The following is a 19,490-nucleotide window of genomic DNA, read 5'->3' on the forward strand; positions in this document are numbered from 1 at the left end:
TTAACAATCTAAAGGTAATCATTAAAATTGGAATCCAGTATGAATCTGCAGTGTGTTGTATTTAAGAGTCAGACAGTAATAATTGTGGAGTGATTCGAATCCAGCATGAATCTGCAGTGTGTTGTTGTTAACAATCTAAAGGTAATCATTAAAATTGGAATCCAGTATGAATCTGCAGTGTGTTGTTTTTTACAGTCAGACAGTAATAATTGTGGAGTGATTCGAATCCAGTATGAATCTGCAGGGTGTTGTTTTTAACAGTGACAGTAATAATTGTGGAGTGATTCGAATCCAGTATGAATCTGCAGCGTGTTGTTTTTAACAGTGACAGTAATAACTGTGGAGTGATTCGAATCCAGTATGAATCTGCAGTGTTGTATTTAAGAGTCAGACAGTAATCATTGTGGAGTGATTCGAATCCAGTATGAATCTGCAGTGTGTTGTTTTTAACAGCGACAGTAATAACTGTGGAGTGATTCGAATCCAGTATGAATCTGCAGTGTTGTATTTAAGAGTCAGACAGTAATCATTGTGGAGTGATTCGAATCCAGTATGAATCTGCAGTGTGTTGTTGTTAACAATCTAAAGGTAATCATTAAAATTGGAATCCAGTATGAATCTGCAGTGTGTTGTTTTTTACAGTCAGACAGTAATAATTGTGGAGTAATTCGAATCCAGTATGAATCTGCAGGGTGTTGTTTTTAACAGTGACAGTAATAACTGTGGAGTGATTCGAATCCAGTATGAATCTGCAGTGTGTTGTATTTAAGAGTCAGACAGTAATCATTGTGGAGTGATTCGAATCCAGTATGAATCTGCAGTGTTTTTTTAGTCAGACAGTAATAACTGTGGAGTGATTCGAATCCAGTATGAATCTGCAGTGTGTCGTTGTGAACAATGTTAAGGTAATCATTAAAATTGGAATCCAGTATGAATCTGCAGTGTGTTGTATTTAAGAGTCAGACAGTAATAATTGTGGAGTAATTCGAATCCAGTATGAATCTGCAGTGTTTTTTTAGTCAGACAGTAATAATTGTGGAGTGATTCGAATCCAGTATGAATCTGCAGTGTGTCGTTGTGAACAATGTTAAGGTAATCATTAAAATTGGAATCCAGTATGAATCTGCAGTGTGTGCAGCAGTATGGTAATTAAGAAGTACAGGGTCTTCTGGAATTGGCTGAACCCAGAGTTCCCTCAGTAATAGCAGTCCTGTTACAATCCAACTCACAGTAATAAAATAAACTGCTGTTATTGTTAGTGGACGTGTCCTGGCATGAATCCAGCTCCAACAGTTGTTCTATTGCAACTTTCTCGGAAACTTAGTCCCTCACAGAGGAACCTCTCGAGCCTGGCTCTTTCAGGCCACGACGGGATACGTGGCGACAGAGCCGCCTCCCCGGAGCGCATCCTTCTCCCGTTAGTGACAGCCTGTCAATATGCCTCCCACCAGCTGTCAATCAAACTGTCACTCACCCAGACACGCAGACCGTCTAATGGAGGGCGAGAGGGACGAGGAGCGTGACCGATAAAAGAGGAGGTGCGGGCATTGTTGACTCCTGCTCCTGCGCTTCAGAGGATATCGACTTCATACACAACACTCAAAACAGGACCAGACAGTCGTGCAACTTACAGTTTGTTCAGCTTGTCGTATAGCGCCCCCCTGAGGTAGTCTGTACAGTTTGTTGTGCGTAAACGTTAGCATGTTCGATACGTTTCCACACACCTAGCTACCCTACAACTGTCCAACCATGCTGACATACCGTCTTAGTCCATGGCCTGAAGGCTAGAGAAGCAGCCATGGAAACTGAAGGCAGCTGGTTTGATCCCCTGAACTATCAGGATGCGACTGACGTCCCCTTGAGAAAGACACCCAACCCCCAACTGCGGCCCAGGTACAAGGGGCAAGGTTGTCCATTGTCCCCTAGTATGTTTGTGCTAGTTCACTGCACCGATGGATTAGAGGCAGATGTCAAATTCCTGTGTTTCCTCCTCTTTTTGCCTCTTCCTCTTCTTCCTCTTCTTCTTCTTCTTCTTTATTTCCCATGCAAATGTAACTATCCTTGCTATCGGCCACAGCGTGTCCCGTGTTACGTCCATCAGTCTTCGTCCACCATGTGGACACGTCGTCTATAACGTGCCGCATACCGCATATTCTCTGAAAGACTCTGTTCAGTACGAATACAATTAACGCCACTCCAGCTGTGGCAAGGTCATAACCAGGGAAGCACATTTTGCTTCCGGAGAGAATATTCTATCAGTCAAAAGTTTTAGAACGCCCCCACTTTTTACAAACCCTTTGACTGTATAAAGGCAGTGCTGGAGCAGACCGTGTCACTGCACTCTCTACTGCAGTATTACCCGACACGCTGCACGTCTGGATTCCCATTATAATGTCCAGAAAATGACACTTAAGAAACACAGATGGAGTCCTAAAAGTGGAGCTCGGTCCTTTAGAGAAATTCCAGATAAAGCCAGAGTGTGGTAAGGACAGTTTCCCTTCAGCATCAGAAGACTCTTGGAAATTGCAGGAAACTAAAGAGGTCTGTAAAAGGCTGTTCACATGACCTCAGACGCTGGACCAATCTCAGTTACAGCTTAGAGTGGCAGTAAAAAACTTGTAGCTAAGATGGCAAAACAAGAAAAGAAGGCCTGCCTGGGCCATGCAGCACTGCCAGTGGACTACTGGAAATATCAGGGGTGCTCTACCACTTTTGACTCGTAGTTTACAATCCCCCCCTGTACTGCTTCCAGATAATGTTCGAGACTCGGACACAGTCGCAATTCCTTAAATCTAGGCTGAAAAACTCATCTGTTTAGTTTAGATTTTGGTATTTAATGTTTCCCCTTAGATAAAGGTTGCAGGTCCAGGGGTTCGCGGACACAGGGAATTGTAGTATACGGAGATGCTGGAGCTGTCGTCTCGCTGCTAGCACACGATTACTCGGTTCACAAGGTTTGTGGACGGTGGAGCAGATGGACGCTAGTGTTTCAGAGTGCTCCCGTGTCTGTGTTACCTTCTGGCTTTCTCCTTTTAATTAGGCTGTTAGACCTGCTGGAGTCGTCAGACTCACTCTGATATTGCATTCAGTGGAAGATACAGACATGCATAACTAGTGACTCTAATGCATATTTATGTATTAGCGATTTATCATAGACCAGCACAAATGAATATGGAGCAGATTTAACAGATTGAAACTCATTTATTGCTCAAGTCAAACAGCTCCAATTATATATATATATATATATATATATATATATATATATATATATATATATATATATATAAACTCTCCAAAGCATTATTGTGTAGCATTTCAAACAATGTAAACGTCTTCAAAAAACAACAGAAACAAAACTTCAAAAAACTTCATAATCCCAAAGGTTTTCTAAGCCCAAACCAGGCCCCAGGCTTCAGCCTTCTTACACTAATGCTACATGACCTAGTGTGTGCACATATGACCTGCAGCAGCCAGCAGGGGTGGGCGATTCGGTGAAAATATAGTATTGTGATAAAGGGGACAGTAATCACAATACAATGGGAACATTGTCTGGTAAACAGAAATCGTTCTCCAATCTAAATACAATCCAGCATGTCATGCTACACAAACTGTTACTAAAACCATTAATAAGATGTTGAGTCTGCTGCTCATCCCCCTCAGTTTGTTACTGCATGTTATAACTTCTCCCAATCACCTACTATGACCTACTTCTGACCATGGAGGACTGTGGAATTAATGGGATTAAAACTTATGATCAGTTTTATGACAGTTGCACCACTCTAGAGCTCTGAAGCCATGTACATGTCTGCGTACATGACAAAATGGAAAATTACATTTACTCTGAACTGTGTTTCTATGCATTTATGTAGTGTTATTTCACAGCTCTAGACCGGCCCTATTGTCTAACTGCTGCTCATCAAGCGTGAGGAGACGATATTTATAGTTGGTGTTTACAGAAACCCAAGAATCACGTTGGATCAGTACTAGAAGATACTAAGCGTTAAGGCACTTTGATCGTATTGATGGTACAATTACTGGATCAGGACATCCCTACTCCCAATCCTTGATGCGGGGGGAGAAAAACAAACACAAACAAACAAACAACAAAATACAGTGCCTTATTTATCATCTCATACAGCACTGAACTACCTTCACTTAATCAGGCCTCTTTGTAATAAAACCTGCAGTTGATCAGTCTTTAAGGAATTACAATAATACATAATATGCTCAGAAAAACGTTATAATGCCACTGTAAGGATAAAATAAGGACATACTGCCCACCCCTGCTAAAGATGCTGGTTAAATAATGACAAATCCTAAAGCTGTACAATGGAAATCAAATCCACAAAGATCTGCCCTTCCTTTCAAACCATTCCCCAAAACCTTTAACAGTGGTTTTGGATCTACTGCATCCTAATATACCCCAAACAGAAAGTACAATTTGTAGGAATATCCTGAATGAGGCTTTGGTAGCCTTATAAGCTCTTCATTTCTCCCCCAGTATGCAAAGTTTCTCCCATAAAAAAAAAAAATCATCCTGGATAAACCATAAATAATGGCTAGACCGAAAAGTCACCAGTTACAGAAACCCAAAGCTTTAATATAGACCCCAAAGGAGGCGGCTGTAGATAAACCAGCACACTTCACCCAAAAAACAAACAAACAAACAAACAAACAAACAACAGTCTTTAGTGGAAAACGGTACAGGGAATGCAGGGTAGTGTGGAAAGCAGCATCAGTATTCCTTCATAATGGTCACAGTGTTTACTTGCTCCATAATAATGAATTCCATAGAAGAACCACTCCTGGTTGCATGGAGAACCAAATGCTTGTAATAGAGATGTGTGGGACAGAGTGCGAGAACCTAAGGGTGAGGTCTAAAGAACCTTTACTTATGGACCTTATGGAACCGAAAGTGGTTCTTCTATGGCACCGCTTACAGGAACCACTTGAAGCACCTTTATTTTAAGGGCATTAGTGGTGTGGTGCGCCCAGTTTAATGGTCAGTGTTGACCAGGAATGTGATTCAAAAAGAAGACTAAGTCACTTTATTGCCACTATTTCTCACACACGCACACACACACACACACACACACACACACACACACGATAAGACTTTTTTCCAGAATCTTTCCAAACTGCAACATATAAACACAAACACACCCCAGAATTGATACACAAACAAACTCTTAATAATAATAATAATAAAAAAAAAAGTTTGTGACCAACACACACACACACACTCACACCTTACACACACTCTTTTGGGCGGCTATAGCTCCTCGAAGAAGGCCACTCTTGACTTGGTGCTCTGCAGTGTGAGCTGTGGAGAGAAAACAAAGAAATGCACATTAATTGAAAATCACACACTTCAGCAACATCACAGCTGACTGAGCAAGTAGCACAACAGATACACTATGCGTCCAAATATTTGTGGACACCCTTCTAACGAATCCCTTTAGCTACACACACAAAAGTACTGCCAACAGAATAGGACTCTCTGGAGCAGATGAACATGAACCTATTGGCACCATGCTGCCTAATGCCAGGGGTGGGCTAGAGGGGGCTAGCCATTTGGGATGAGCTGGGGAGTCGGGGATAAGGTGGGTTGGGGATCATTCAAATTCCTTTGATTACCAACACTTATGTCAGTGAATGCCATCAAATTCATACAGCAATGCACCTCCAAAACCTAGTGTGGGGGGGGAAAGCCTTCTTCCCTGGACCGCAGAGACAATTACCCCAACAAGCCTGGATACTCTATTTATTGATAAAAATACCATTCCTTTCAAAAAAAGAAATAATGAACGGGCAGGTGTCCCAATACTTTTGTCCATACAGTGTACATTGTAACTGTCGTGTTCTTAAACCAGCAAACAGAGGGCAACAGTAGCAAAAACACTAGTGTTTATAAGCCATTCGTCTTCAGACTAAGTGGGTCTCCCAGCCTCTCTGCACATTTGATGAAAGAGCTAGCACAACTGGTAGGTTGTGGGTTCAAATCCCCATGACTGGCTGGGTATTCTTGGTTACTGTCGCCAGACTGGGCCCAGTCGACACATGACTAATCGTATCCATACATGTGGATGAAGGCATTGCTATCTTAACAGAGGCTGTGTCCCAATTGTGCATAGTACCCTTACACTATAAGGTATAGACTATATACTAATCTTAGTAGTGTGGGTTTGGCAGGTTAGCACACTACCAAGCCGTTTTCTACTAACAGGAAGTGATGAAGCGTTGCTATGCCAACATACGTCACTGCAAGTTCTCCCGCCACCGTCTCAAATGCACTTGCATCGCTATCCGCCATTTTTCCTCCCTAGTTTTTCCCCCCAGAGGTGAGTAGCTCCTCCCTTGCATTGTGGGACAATGGTGTCAATCATAACCACACTCAAAAACCGACTGGTTCCAAAATTCGCAGAGTGGAATATTTGACTAGACTCAATCTGGACTCCTTATTCTTCGTTACACACTACACACTCAAAAACTAGTTGGTTTTAGTAATTAGGATGCAACCGGGACGCAGCCAGACTGTCCCAAAACACTGAAACCCTTTTATTGCAAAGAGAAACCTTCATTCAATTCCTTCAAATAAATCCCTTCAACATTCTCCTGAAGATGAGCTACACCTCAGTGCGTGTAATGAGGATAAACACAAGCACTGGAATTAAAACTAAACACGTTCCTCAAAAGGTTAATTATTTCCAGGCTTACAATTCCCAACTTACACCAGACGGTTTTACAGACAGCTCCAGCTTCCAGCTCCCTGAATGACTACGAGAACAAAACCCCTAAACATGTCAATTTATGCTGGATTGTGTTCAGGAGCAAAGAATTCCCACAGTTGCAGCGTTTATTTTTCAGAAATGCATCTGCATACCCAGAAATCCTATTGAGCTAGGCAACAAAAAAAGGGGGAGAGGGGTGTTGTGCTGGAAATTCAACGAAGTGGACGTTTATGGAAAGAGACAGCCAGGTGCTCGTTCAGGTTCTTGCCATTTCAAGACTTGACTACTGCACCTCCCTTCTGGCCGGTCTTCCTACGCGCACCATGAGGCTCCTGCAATTAATCCAGAACACTAACGCTAATGCTAAAACTCCTCTGCAGCGTGTTCTCTTCACCGGCTTTCTGTAGCTACTGTCCTGACACTGGCCTACAAAGCCAAGAAATCACCAGCCCCTCTGTACTTGCAGATCTGTACCAAGAGCCCTTCCATGCTTTAAGATTCAGGCAAGACACAGACTACACCTCTTACACAGTATTGAATCAGTTTCAGTTGCAGCTCATTTACTGGTTTTTGTTTTGAGGCTCAGCTCAGTATGGATTGTTGACCAAACTAAGACGACGCAGAAGTGAAAAATGAGGGTTAAGAGAATTTTAGACTAAACTAGGTTGAGTGAAGTTAAACAAATGCTCTGTAATCAATACTGCAATGGCCTGATTTGGCCTTAATCACCCCTTCAAGCGCAGATGATGCCCCCACCACAAGCGAGGGTGCCACTATGTGGACCACCAGTGAAGGTGGACTAGCACACGCCGCTCCGATGCTCATTTTTTAGTTCAGTGCACATACCAGCGCCACATACCTAGCCCTAGCGTACGCACCAGCCTGCAGACGCCAGCGATGTCTGGCACCACAGTGAAGTCAACTCACCATCTACCCACCCTGTGGCACAACAGCTAACACCACTACCTGCCACTGAGCTACCACACCATGTTGGAGACTGGGGTTCGATTCCTGGTCTGGGTGACTGTGCTGCGCTACACCAATAAGAGTCCTTGGGCAAGACTCCTAAAACTACATTGGCCCACCTCTGTAATACCAGTAACCTTGTAAAGCCAATTATGCTCTTTCTGGGCCTCGGCTGCCGATGGCTAGGATTCGAACCACCGACCGTCTGATCATGGTGACCGCGCCATAGTCCACTGGACCACCTGTTTCATCTTTTTTTTAAACAGTGATCTATTAATCATCATAAGAACGAGTAGATAAATTACTCAATTACAAATGTAATCACTAATTACAGCCCTGTATTCACTATACAAAACACAGCATCACTGAACAACAGGCAGGAACATCCACCACCGGCAGTCTGCCATTCAGCACATTCTCCCATCATTAATTTACACTGAACTAATGAATTATCAACCATAAATATCCCCTGATTCATAAAACCCAGCTGACAGGATAGACCCCCACTGTCTTATGTAACATTTATTTTATGTGGAGCAACAATAAGGCCGTGATTGACAGCTGTGAGAGTGCGCGTGTGTGTATCAATCTGTTTGCCTAATTCTCATGGATTTATCCGTGTGCTGCGCTGCCTTTGATCAGCCGCCGCGCATCTCTCTCCGAACCCGCGGCCGGTGACGAGACGGACAGGCAGAGTAAACAAAACAAGACGAGACGGAGATGACAGGGATAAAAAAAAAAAAAAAAAAAAAAAAAAAAAAAAAAAAAACACACGCTGTACCCCCCCCCCCCCCCCCCCCAATCACACACTCCGGAATAATGGAGTATGAGGGAAGTATCCAGGTGAGAGCAGCTCTGAAGACTATAGTGCATTAGATAAATCGATAAAGACAGACAGGGCAGACAGACAGACAGACAGGGCAGACAGACAGACAGACAGACAGACAGACAGAGACAGACAATAATGATGTAACATCTCTACGTATCGCGTACCTCGAAACAAGCCTCCGGATTCAACAAACCGACATCCAGCAAGTCATTCAACAAAGTGGAGAAGATGAGGACGCTTAGGACTACATCATGGTTGGAGTGTTAGCTTTACAGCTAGCATGTTAGCTTTGGGCTAAAACAAACGTTCCTTCATGGTTCAAGGGTTAGCTCAGGGCTTCAACAGTTACCTTGTGGTTGAAGTGTTAGCTTTGGAGCTAGCATGTTAGCTTTGGGCTAAAACATTCCCTCACAGTTAGAGGGTTAGCTCAGGGCTTCAACAGTTACCTTGTGGTTGGAGTGTTAGCTTTATAGCTAGCATGTTAGCTTTGGGCTAGAACATTCCCTCACAGTTAGAAGGTTAGCTTGGGGCTTCAACAGTTACCTTGTAGTTGAAGTGTTAGCTTTAGAGCTAGCATGTTAGCTTTGGGCTAGAACGTTACCTCACGAGTGCACGGTTGACTTAGGGCTTCAGCAGTTATCTTGTGCTTGGAGCGTTCACTTTAGAGCTAGCATGTTAGCTTTGGGCTAAAACGCTCCCTCACGGTTAGAAGGTTAGCTCGGGGCTTCAACAGTTACCTTGTGGTTGAAGTGTTAGCTTTACAGCTAGCATGTTAGCTTTGGGCTTAAACAAACGTTCCCTCATGGTTCAAGGGTTAGCTCAGGGCTTCAACGGTTACCTTGTGGTTGGAGTGTTAGCTTTAGAGCTAGCATGTTAGCTTTGGGCAAAACTTTCCCCATAAGGGTTAGAAGGTTAGCTCAGGGCTTCAACAGTTACCTTGTGGTTTATAGCTAGCATGTTAGCTTTGGGCTAGAACATTACCTCACGAATACAGGGTTGACTTAGGGCTTCAGCAGTTATCTTGTGGTTGGAGTGTTCGCTTTATAGCTAGCATGTTAGCTTTGGGCTAAAACAAATGTTCCCTCATGGTTAGAGGGTTAGCTCGGGGCTTCAACAGTTACCTTGTGGTTGAAGTGTTAGCTTTACAGCTAGCATGTTAGCTTTGGGCTAGAACATTACCTCACGAATACAGGGTTGACTTAGGGCTTCAGCAGTTATCTTGTGGTTGGAGTGTTCGCTTTATAGCTAGCATGTTAGCTTTGGGCTAAAACAAATGTTCCCTCATGGTTAGAGGGTTAGCTCGGGGCTTCAACAGTTACCTTGTGGTTGAAGTGTTAGCTTTACAGCTAGCATGTTAGCTTTGGGCTAAAACAAACATTCCCTCATGGTTAGAGGGTTAGCTCGGGGCTTCAACAGTTACCTTGTGGTTGGAGTCTTAGCTTTTGACCTAGCATGTTACATCTCAGTTAGACTGTTAGCTTTGGGCTAGACTGTTACCTCACAGTTGGGACATTAGTCTAGGCCTATAACATTACCACATGCTTAGAACATACAATATTAACTCATGCTAAAATGTTAGCTTGTAATTAGAGCATTAGCTTACACAAACGATTCAAAGATTATTTCATTTACATAGTAATCCACTGTAATTACACAATTTAATACTCAATTGGGTACTAAATTAAGTACCAAGTACTACACACCACCACCATCAAGCACCCCAAATCAGTTACTATATAAGAATCATACACCACCACCAGCCCTAAAGTTAAGGGGTCTTAAAGTGAATAGCGCATCAAGAACAAAAACATCGGTGTCGTCATTTTTTCACAACTCTCCAACTGTTGCAGTCCTAGTTGTGGGTATTTCAACATGCCGACATAACACCAGGCTCTGGGGCCGGAAAGATGACCTGTTCCGATCCCAGCAGCTGAGTTCCCTCTGCCTATTGCAGCTCATGGCAGCTCACTGGTAGTCTTTCTCTGCAGCACTCGTCCCCAGGCTACAGTTAGCAGCAGGAAGTATTAGCGAGCAGGGGAGAGAACACTTCACAGTCATTAATCATCCTAACAGGCCGACCTGAAAAGGCAGCAGTCCCTGTCACGCTGCCCTGGGGCCCAAGGCACCACCTGCCTGGACCAACTCAGGCCAGGGACTCTATAAAGAGAGCCAGTGCTTGGACATGAGCTTGGATCTTCACAAATTGTATCGTCATCGGATAGATGTTTGTTTAGGTTTGACTGACGGGTCAATCTGATATGACATAGTTACTGAACTCCTGAACAGCAGAAGGGTTTAGATGATGCCCTAATATATCCTTAGTTTACCCTTTAGGTCCCATGACGACATTCTAGGATTGTTGGAGACGTCTTTACACATCTTGAGGTCGGTTGTTGAGCAGAACTTGGTCTGATCTGGCCAGGCGGGCAGTTGTGTTCTCCACTTGTAAATGATGTAGTGGACGGTGGAACAGCTGATTTCTAACTGTTTTGAGATCTTCTGAGATCAAACCCCCTTCCAAGACTCCTCTGCTTCTACAACCTTCTTTTTGAAGGCATCAGAGAGCTCTTTGGATCTGGCCATGGTGATCTTCTTCACCACTCACTTCAACCATTAAGAGCAGACCAGACTAAACAGTTTACCTTTGGAAGATTCCTCACACAGATATCCCTTTTACCAACCTGGTTCTTTAGGGTATTTCTCAAAAAGCCCTTTGCTGCAGATATGGTACTGGGAGGGTAAGGACCCAACATTGCCTCTGGCAGATGCGAAACCATGCAAAGCCAGCCACCACCTCTTTTCCAATTGCTGTCAATGCCAGCGATGCAGACATGCTCAAAGGAAAGCATCAGGTCCCTAGCTCTTCATTGCTTCATGAGTGATGAAAGGAGAGCGTGTCATCTACCCACCGAGGGAGAGCATGGCTAATTGTGCTCTCTCCGACTCTGGGCGCTGATGGCAAAGCGACATGGCTCAGGATTCAAACCCACGACCCCCAGGCCGCAGTAGCAACGCATTAGACCGCTGAGCCACATGCTGCCCCCCCAAAATACCTTCTAACATTTTAACCTGTCAAAAAAAACAAACAAACAAAAAAAACACAACCAATAGAAGCCACTGATGGCAAGGCGGGATGGCTCAGGGTTCGAACTCACAACCCTGAGGACGTATTGGCAGTGCATTAGACCGCTGAGCCACATGTAGCCCCCCAAAATACCTTCTAACATTTTCATCTGTCAAAAAACAAAAAAACCTCAGTACCTAAGAGTCGACCCTAGACGACCCTAGATGAGCGGCATGGCTCAGGGTTCGAACTCACAACCCTGAGGCCGTATTGGCAGGGCATTAGACCGCTGAGCCACACGGAACCCACCAAAATACCCTCGAACAACATTTTTAACCCCCCAAAACAAAAACAATTTTAGTACCAAGAAGATGACCTAGATGACCACTTCTGATCTTCTGATTCACAGTAGCTTCCATTAAGCAAGTAAATGAGAGACTCTCTGAAGAAGCCGAAAGGTGCATTCAGTGCCATAGGGGGTGCTCCCAAAACAGAGTGTGGATGATGGCAAAAACACAGGTCAGGAAAACAACAGCTGTCAGAGGGACGAGAGGATTTGAGAGGATTTCATTTTGGGCTCTAAAGCCGCAGAGGCAGCCTTCCCTCCCTAGGCGCACAGTCTTTCTCTCTCCAGCTAAGTCCAATTAGACAATCACACCAAAGCAGACTCTCCGAGCGCACACAGGAGACCCCCTCAAACCCAACGAGTAATCACGAGACAGAAATCAATTAGTGTAGCTCTAACGAGGACATTTCACACCCTCAGACTAAGCGAAGGAAAGGGCTCCACGGCTGAAAAGAGCACTCTAATCTAGCGCTAGGTATATTCTGATTAAACCTTTCAAATTAAGAGGAGGAAGATACAAGGTTTTAATTTGTTTATCACTCCACAGGTAATGAAATATTTTATACAACCAATTCTATGGGAAAAGAAGTAGCAGACTGAAGGACTCTTATTAATGAGTGCAACAACAAATAAAGAGCTTCTATTAAAATGCTTCTCTTCATGTATTTCATCTTAGAAAACTGGGATCAGGGCACAGGGTCATCTATTCTACAGCACCCCTGGGATACAGAGGCAGCTTAGTGGAGCCGGATATAGAACCCAGAACTTCTCTCTTTGCTCAAAGCTTTCTAAGCTGGGACATACAGAGGAGCTAAAAGTGGCTGCTTGGAGGACATGGGTATCAAACCCACAACCCTGTGACAGCCCCTGTGGTAGCCCCTGTGGTAGCCCCTGTGGTAGCCCCTGTGGTAGCGCTCGTAGCACAGAGGATTAGGACCTTGCTTTAGGGCCCAACAGTGGCATCTTAGTGAAGCCGGGTATATCAAACCCACAACCACCCTGTGATTATTCTTCTTACAACCACTAACCTGCCAGTGCCCTAAACTGTGCTCTTTGCCCACTCCAGCTTGTAGACCATGGAGCAAAGAGGATTAAGGGCCTCAAGTGCTCAAGTGGCCCAACAGTGAAGCTGGGTATCGAACCCACAACCCTGAAGTAACCCCTGTGATAACCACTCAGCTACTACCGCCCTAAACTGCTCTGTTTGCCCAGGATTAAGGGCTCAAGGGCCTAACAGTGTCTTAAGTGGACATGGGCATTGAACTCACGACCCAGTAACCAAGCACTTTAACCACAGAGCTGCCAGTGCCCTAAAATGCTGTCTTTGCATACCCCAGCTTGGAAAGACTGGAGCAGAGACAAGTAAAAGTCTTGCTCAAGGGCCCTTAACGACAGCTTAGTGGAGTTGGGAAACGATCCCACATCCCTGTGATAAAAACTAAGCTACCACTGTCCTAAATTACTACTACCACTGTCTCAAGGCAACTTGAGCAAGGTCCTTCGCTCAATGCAGTAAGGGATATGATCCTTGCTCAATGGGCCTCTGCTCAGCAGACGTGGGCATTGAACTCACAACCTAACATCCCAGAGCTAACAACAGAGCTCACGCTGCCCTAAAATTCTTTTTTTGAATATCCCAGATTAGCAAGCTAGGAGCAGAGTTGAGCTCAAGGGCCAACTGTGACAGCTTAGTGGAGCTGGGTATCGAACCCACAACCCTGTGATAACCCCGGTGACAACCACTGAGCTTTTATTGCCTAGTTCAGTGCAGCTTAATGGACATGAATTTATGTATTGAACCCATGAGGTCCACAAGGCTGCTTAGTGGACATGAGTGATCGATAACTCTGCACTCTAACCACTCTAAGCCACCACGGCCTGATGGGTAATGCTTTTTGCATGCACACCCTGCAAACACTGAGTGCTGGACTGCAATAGTAACCGCCAGAACGATCTCTGGAACGGTCTGATCCATATGGGAGATAATTACGGAGATTTCTAGCAGCGCATCCTTACCTGCTGTGTGATTCTGAATGATGATTCGCTAATGATAACAGTCTACCCGCACCGGCTCCGGCTCCGCTGATCGCCACTGTTCACTCACGCAGACTCCACATCTTAATTACTTCTGAATAATACATCACAAATCCACACCACTGTCTAAAAAATAAATAGTGTGCCTTCTTGGCGATAACTCATTTTGTGCAGCTGTGTCAGTGATTAGCTCCCCCATGTAAGACTGCTGTGTAACAAAGATTTCTAAAAGATTTTGCAGAGTTCGCTGTATAATCGCCATAGAGATTGTATATACACTTTACATACATACATACATACATATTCTGTGTAGCTCCGCCCATTTCTACTGTAGTTGAAAGGACGCCCATTTTTTACGGACAAGGTAAACACATTATACCAACAAATAAAATTTACATTGACAACATCCAGGTAACATTCCATCGAGAAAAGACCAGTTCTGAAGCTTGTGTGTCCATTGTAGGTACTTTAAATGGCGGACAGGTGTTAGCATGGGCAGTTCTCCCATAATCACCATTAAAAAGGTCCAAGACTTGTGCCACAGTAGGACCAGAAGGGATAGTCTTTGTTGCTCCTAGGCTTCGATTAGCCTTGGGAATCCAACACCCTGTCGCTGGTTTATGGTCTGTCCTTACTCACACCACTGTATTCATACATTCAGCACTGCTGATGGGGCTGATAAGTTTCTGTGTCTGTATTTAGCGTTGAGCGTAAATGAGCCTTAAACATCCAAGGCCTTGAAATGCGCCATTGAGATAATTACCGTCATTACATTTATGTATGAGCGGTCATAAAACCTTGGCTGTAGAGGTAACGTATACACCAGGTATAAACGTACATATGCCGTTTGTGGCATGGCAGCAGTTTGGAGCTAGAACCAGTGAAAAATTCAGTATTCTTGCCAAATTGTGTAGTCTAGGCCCAAAATCATCTGTGGGCATGTTGTAATATGTATGTACTTGACATATATAACATATATAACAAAACTGGAGAAAATCCATTCCTGGCGGAAGACACAGATGGATACAAAGGCTGTACTGGGAACACAGGCTGGTTTCTTATGCTTGAAAGTGCATCTCAGGGAAACATGTTCCACTCTACAGAAAATAATCATCATATATTTGTTGAGAATATGTTTGGTCTCTAATAAAAAAGCAATAACGAGAAAGTGGTTACAGAAAAAACGCCTCCAGCTAAAAGTTAATGGATTGAAATTGTAAATGAAACGTATTCAACCGAAAGAGTGACTCTGATGAGAACATTTTCCATAAAATACTGGGAAAAGTAGGTTCTGCATAAATCTGTGGTGAAAAACACACACTGATTGGGTTGCCAGGGATGTTCTGATTAAGTCATTTTGCCCCCTGATCTGATCCGAATCTCTTAATGCTGAGTATCAGCTAGTACTGATCCGAGCCTTGTAATAATGTTAATAATCCAGCCCCACAGTTTAGATCAGATGAGCTGCTGATTAGTCTGATCAGTAAAATCCCTTTATTTTCAGCATTAGTTTCTATAATCAGACATTCTGGACTGACTGATTTAGTTAATTACTGTTTTATTAGTGTTTAGTATCTTTCTTAATATCTTATCTCCCTGTCCAATCAGCTCCCAGCTCCTTTACAACACTGCAGTCTAATCACTTGTCTAATCACACCTGTGTGTGTGTGTAGTGGTACACATCCTGAACTGGTATCTGTGGTTGTTGGTCTACTGGTGTTGGTCTAACTGGTTTATAGTGGTTGAATGTTCTGTGTGTGATTGGGGTTTCTATAGCTTGTGCGTATTAGCATTAGTGTTAGCCTCCACTCGGTTCTGAATGGGATCTTCAGTGGTTAAAATAGACTCTGAACTGGACTAGGGATTAAAATAGCTATTAAAACATGCCTGCATTGGCCCTGATCCCGACCCACTGGATCAGATCGGGACATCCCCACATTTTACCAAACGACGAGCCTAATGTAATAATGTACTGGCGCAGAGAGGACTGAAGGCCTTCCTCAAGGACGGGGCATGGGGGAAGACCTGGGCGGGGGAAGACCTGGGCATGGAACCCACAACCTTGTGATCTGATCTGCTCCCGTATCTAGGCTCTTTGTAGGTTTACAGTTATTAACTGCAGAGCAAAATATAAGCTGTGGCATCAGAACTGAGTTGGGAACAGTCCACCAACCAAGACAACACCCAGACAACAGCACTCGTGGTCAAACACTGACCGCCAATGAGCTAGACGATACTCCAGGTGAACAAACTGTGCATCATCAAACGATACAGAGGCTACAGTCGAACGGGCCCACCGTCGAGGTAGGAGTTTCCAATAAACTGGCCAGTAAGTGTACAGGGTGTACATAAAACAAACAACAACAAAAAAACCCACTCATACCTCAACGTTACAATGCTGAGAATGGTCAGCAGTGGTCTACCAGTGGTCCCAGTGGTTTTAACAGAACACAGAAGCTGACTGTAATTTTAAACCTACAGGGCCAGATTCATAAAACTCATAAGGCATTACACAGCATGAAGGTGCACCTGAAGAATCAACAGGAATTGCAGGACGCAATCACGGCCCAGACCTGGACCAGAATCTCAAAGGAACATTTCCAAAATCCTGGGGAATCCATTCCATGAAGAGTCTCTTTTTAAGAAAAGCGAGGCTCTACCTAACATTACTGCAGTGTTCCTAATAAAGTGTCTCTCTCTCTCTCTCTCTCATATATATAAAATTTTCTAAATATATATAATTGCTAATCTGCATGACAATTATGACACTTAACATTCATGGAGATGGTCTTATACCCAGTGCTCAGTATAGTTTTGAAGAAACAAATCCCAGTGAATCAAAAGCATTTCTGTAAAATCGGTCAACATCTTCAGCACTGTTCTCTGTACGTAAAAAACAACTGAAAATATAAAGTGTGTAGCTGAAGTAACTCCTGAGTTTTGGAACCCAGGTGCAATTCCTTCCATTTAATTGGACCTTTCTATCGGAGCTCAAGCAGGGAATTCTAATATGACCAAAACAAATATGCACCCACACGACTGGGTTCACGCCTAATTTGCTGATACCTCCAAAGACTTCGGTTTCTATCCACAGAGAGGATCTCCCATTTTTCTCTCATCTACTACAGCAACTCAAGAGACTCCTGTTCACTACAAATGAAATCACTGTAGTCACGGTCCCCTGCTTTCCCCCTCTCTCTGGATTGTGAAGAGAAGAGAAAAACTCTGAAGTGTGAAGGTTCTGCAACATTTGCTGTAATAAAAACCACAAAGAATTAAAATGCTCAGCACAGAGAGTTCAGCACCGATCTCAGAATAGCAGAAAACACAGACAAAGAGATCCGCCAACTTGTAGCCATCACCATCTTATTCATTCATCCCTTGGTGATATTTTAAAAGTACTAACTTAGTAGTTACATATGCTCTGCCATAAATGCGAAAATTGGAGATGGGCCGATCATTATTTTTGGGGGCGACACCAATCGCCAATTGTCGATACAGCGTGAGGGCTGGGTTGGATGCCACATTATTATCATTTCCAGGGCTTGTGTAATGCTCTGTGCAGTGTCTCTTGAGATGAAGCGTACTTTACTCTTTGGAATCCATCGTAGAGCACCAAGCTGAGCCGTGAATTCCTGTGCAGAACTGCACTGCGGAGCTCAGAGTGAAAACAACTGAGAAGGGCTGCTTATCCAGCTCTGAAAAACTCCATCACTTTGGATGGCTTGATCTTCTGGTGGCAGTTAAATGTGGTCTGCACTGGCTGCTGGTGTTTAGTGAGGTTAGTGGGGTTAGTGGTATTTGTTATCTCTGCTGGGTTCTGAAACGCACTGTACTGAGCTGAGTGAGTGTATCCGGTTAGCGGCGATGAGCCGTTACTCTGCTTCCTCCATGAGGTTTTATCCATTTAATACAACACAGGTTTTAGTCATCTGCTCCATCTAGCAGATGTAATTGTTGTAATTGTAAGAGTACGATGGCACACTGATTACTGGGTAAAAATACTTACTAAACCAGTAAAATACTTTAGAAACATTTTTTTTCATTATTTAGTTATTGCTAGCTTTGTTCGTCATGGCTCTTGCTATAATCATAGAAATGCTGGCTAAAGTTAGCTAATTTTAGTCTACTAGACTTAGTAACACTCAGGGTTAACTACAACTTAACAACAGCGGTATCTGAAGCAAAAAACGGTCCGTATAGGTCAAATGACCAACAACACACTAGGAGAGATGTGGGGAGGACGGGCCATCATCCCACCTCTGAGAGAGTAAGGCCAATTGTGCTCCCTCTAACTCCGGCTGCTGATGGCAAGCAAGGATTCGTACCAGTGACCCTGGTGGCAGCCCCTGAAGAACCAAAAACTGACCTTTTTGAAGTTGCTCTGCTTGCTGGTTCCTCTCTCTGTGTTCTCGTTATGCAGGATGTCCAGAGGAGTCTCTCGCTCCTTCAGCTTCAGAGACTCGATCTCAGTCTTCAACTCGTTCAGCTGTTCTTGGAGGTGCTTGCTCTTCTCCATGTACTCCACCCTGACAAACACACACACACACACACACACACACACACACACACACACACACACAGAGCATCACAGAATGAAAGCCCAGTTGGTATGAAACCCAGCTGCTCTCACACAGCATGCTGCTCTCACAGAAGCTATCTGCTCCTGGGCTCCCCCTACAGGTGTGGAGTGTAATTCACTTTTACACCACTGCTGTAAAAAAAAAAAAACAGGCCACGCTTTTGGACAAGCTGAGAGGTACTGAAGCAGCATCTGAGGGAAAAGAAGCATGTGGGCTGAGGCGGTAGTATGAGTAATGCTACAGGATTTTACACCAATACGAGTAACGCAGTTCTGGAGAGAGGTCTTGTCCAGCTCCAGCAAAGTTCCAGGAGTTCTAGCCTGGAGTGGGAATGATCTGGTGGATCTCAGGACGTCTCAGTCAGCCTAAGCTTTTAGTGTGATGAAGAGCAGAGCAGGTTTCATTCTCTCTCTCTCTCTCTCTCTCTCACTCACACACACACACACACACACACACACACACACACACACACACACATACACACACACATACACACACACATACACACACACACACACACACACACATACACACACACACACACACACACACACACACACACACACACACACACACACACTCGAGTCTACTCACTTCTCCTTCTCAATCTCCATAGACAGGCGTTTCATGTCCGTGTCTTTGAAGTCAAAGCTCAGGTTCTCTGTGCTGAAGCTGAGGTCAGGAGGAAGAGTGCTCGGGGAGAGTGGAGTGGCCTGAGAGAGAGAGAGAGAGAGAGAGAGAGAGAGAGATGAATATATAAACTACACACTGTCTCTCTTTCACACACACACACACACACTGATTGAAAGAAGTCTGAGTCTAAGGTTCGGAACACCTAACACACACTAAATAGACCTTGTTAAAATAAAAGTCACTAATATAAACAAAACAGTAACATAAACTTTCAAACTGAAAATGTCAAGTCAGATTTATTAGC

At 44.0% G+C, this 19,490-nt stretch overlaps 1 protein-coding gene across 2 annotated transcripts in view; it reads right to left on the bottom strand.

Annotated features, from left to right (window-relative positions):
* Positions 1-3,294: 3,294 nt before the first annotated feature.
* nf2a (NF2, moesin-ezrin-radixin like (MERLIN) tumor suppressor a) overlaps positions 3,295-19,490 on the bottom strand; it is a 58,482-nt gene continuing 42,286 nt past the window's right edge. For both annotated transcript variants that reach the window (XM_072664503.1, XM_072664502.1), the window contains exons 16-18: positions 19,148-19,266; positions 18,340-18,499; positions 3,295-5,323 (exon numbers count right to left, since the gene is read on the bottom strand). In XM_072664503.1, the coding sequence (XP_072520604.1) occupies positions 5,273-5,323; positions 18,340-18,499; positions 19,148-19,266 (330 nt within the window). In that variant the 3' untranslated portion in view covers positions 3,295-5,272. The remainder of the gene's footprint in view (positions 5,324-18,339; positions 18,500-19,147; positions 19,267-19,490) is intronic.

This window comes from Salminus brasiliensis, chromosome 20, assembly GCF_030463535.1.
Source record: "Salminus brasiliensis chromosome 20, fSalBra1.hap2, whole genome shotgun sequence".
Lineage (NCBI taxonomy): Eukaryota > Metazoa > Chordata > Actinopteri > Characiformes > Bryconidae > Salminus > Salminus brasiliensis.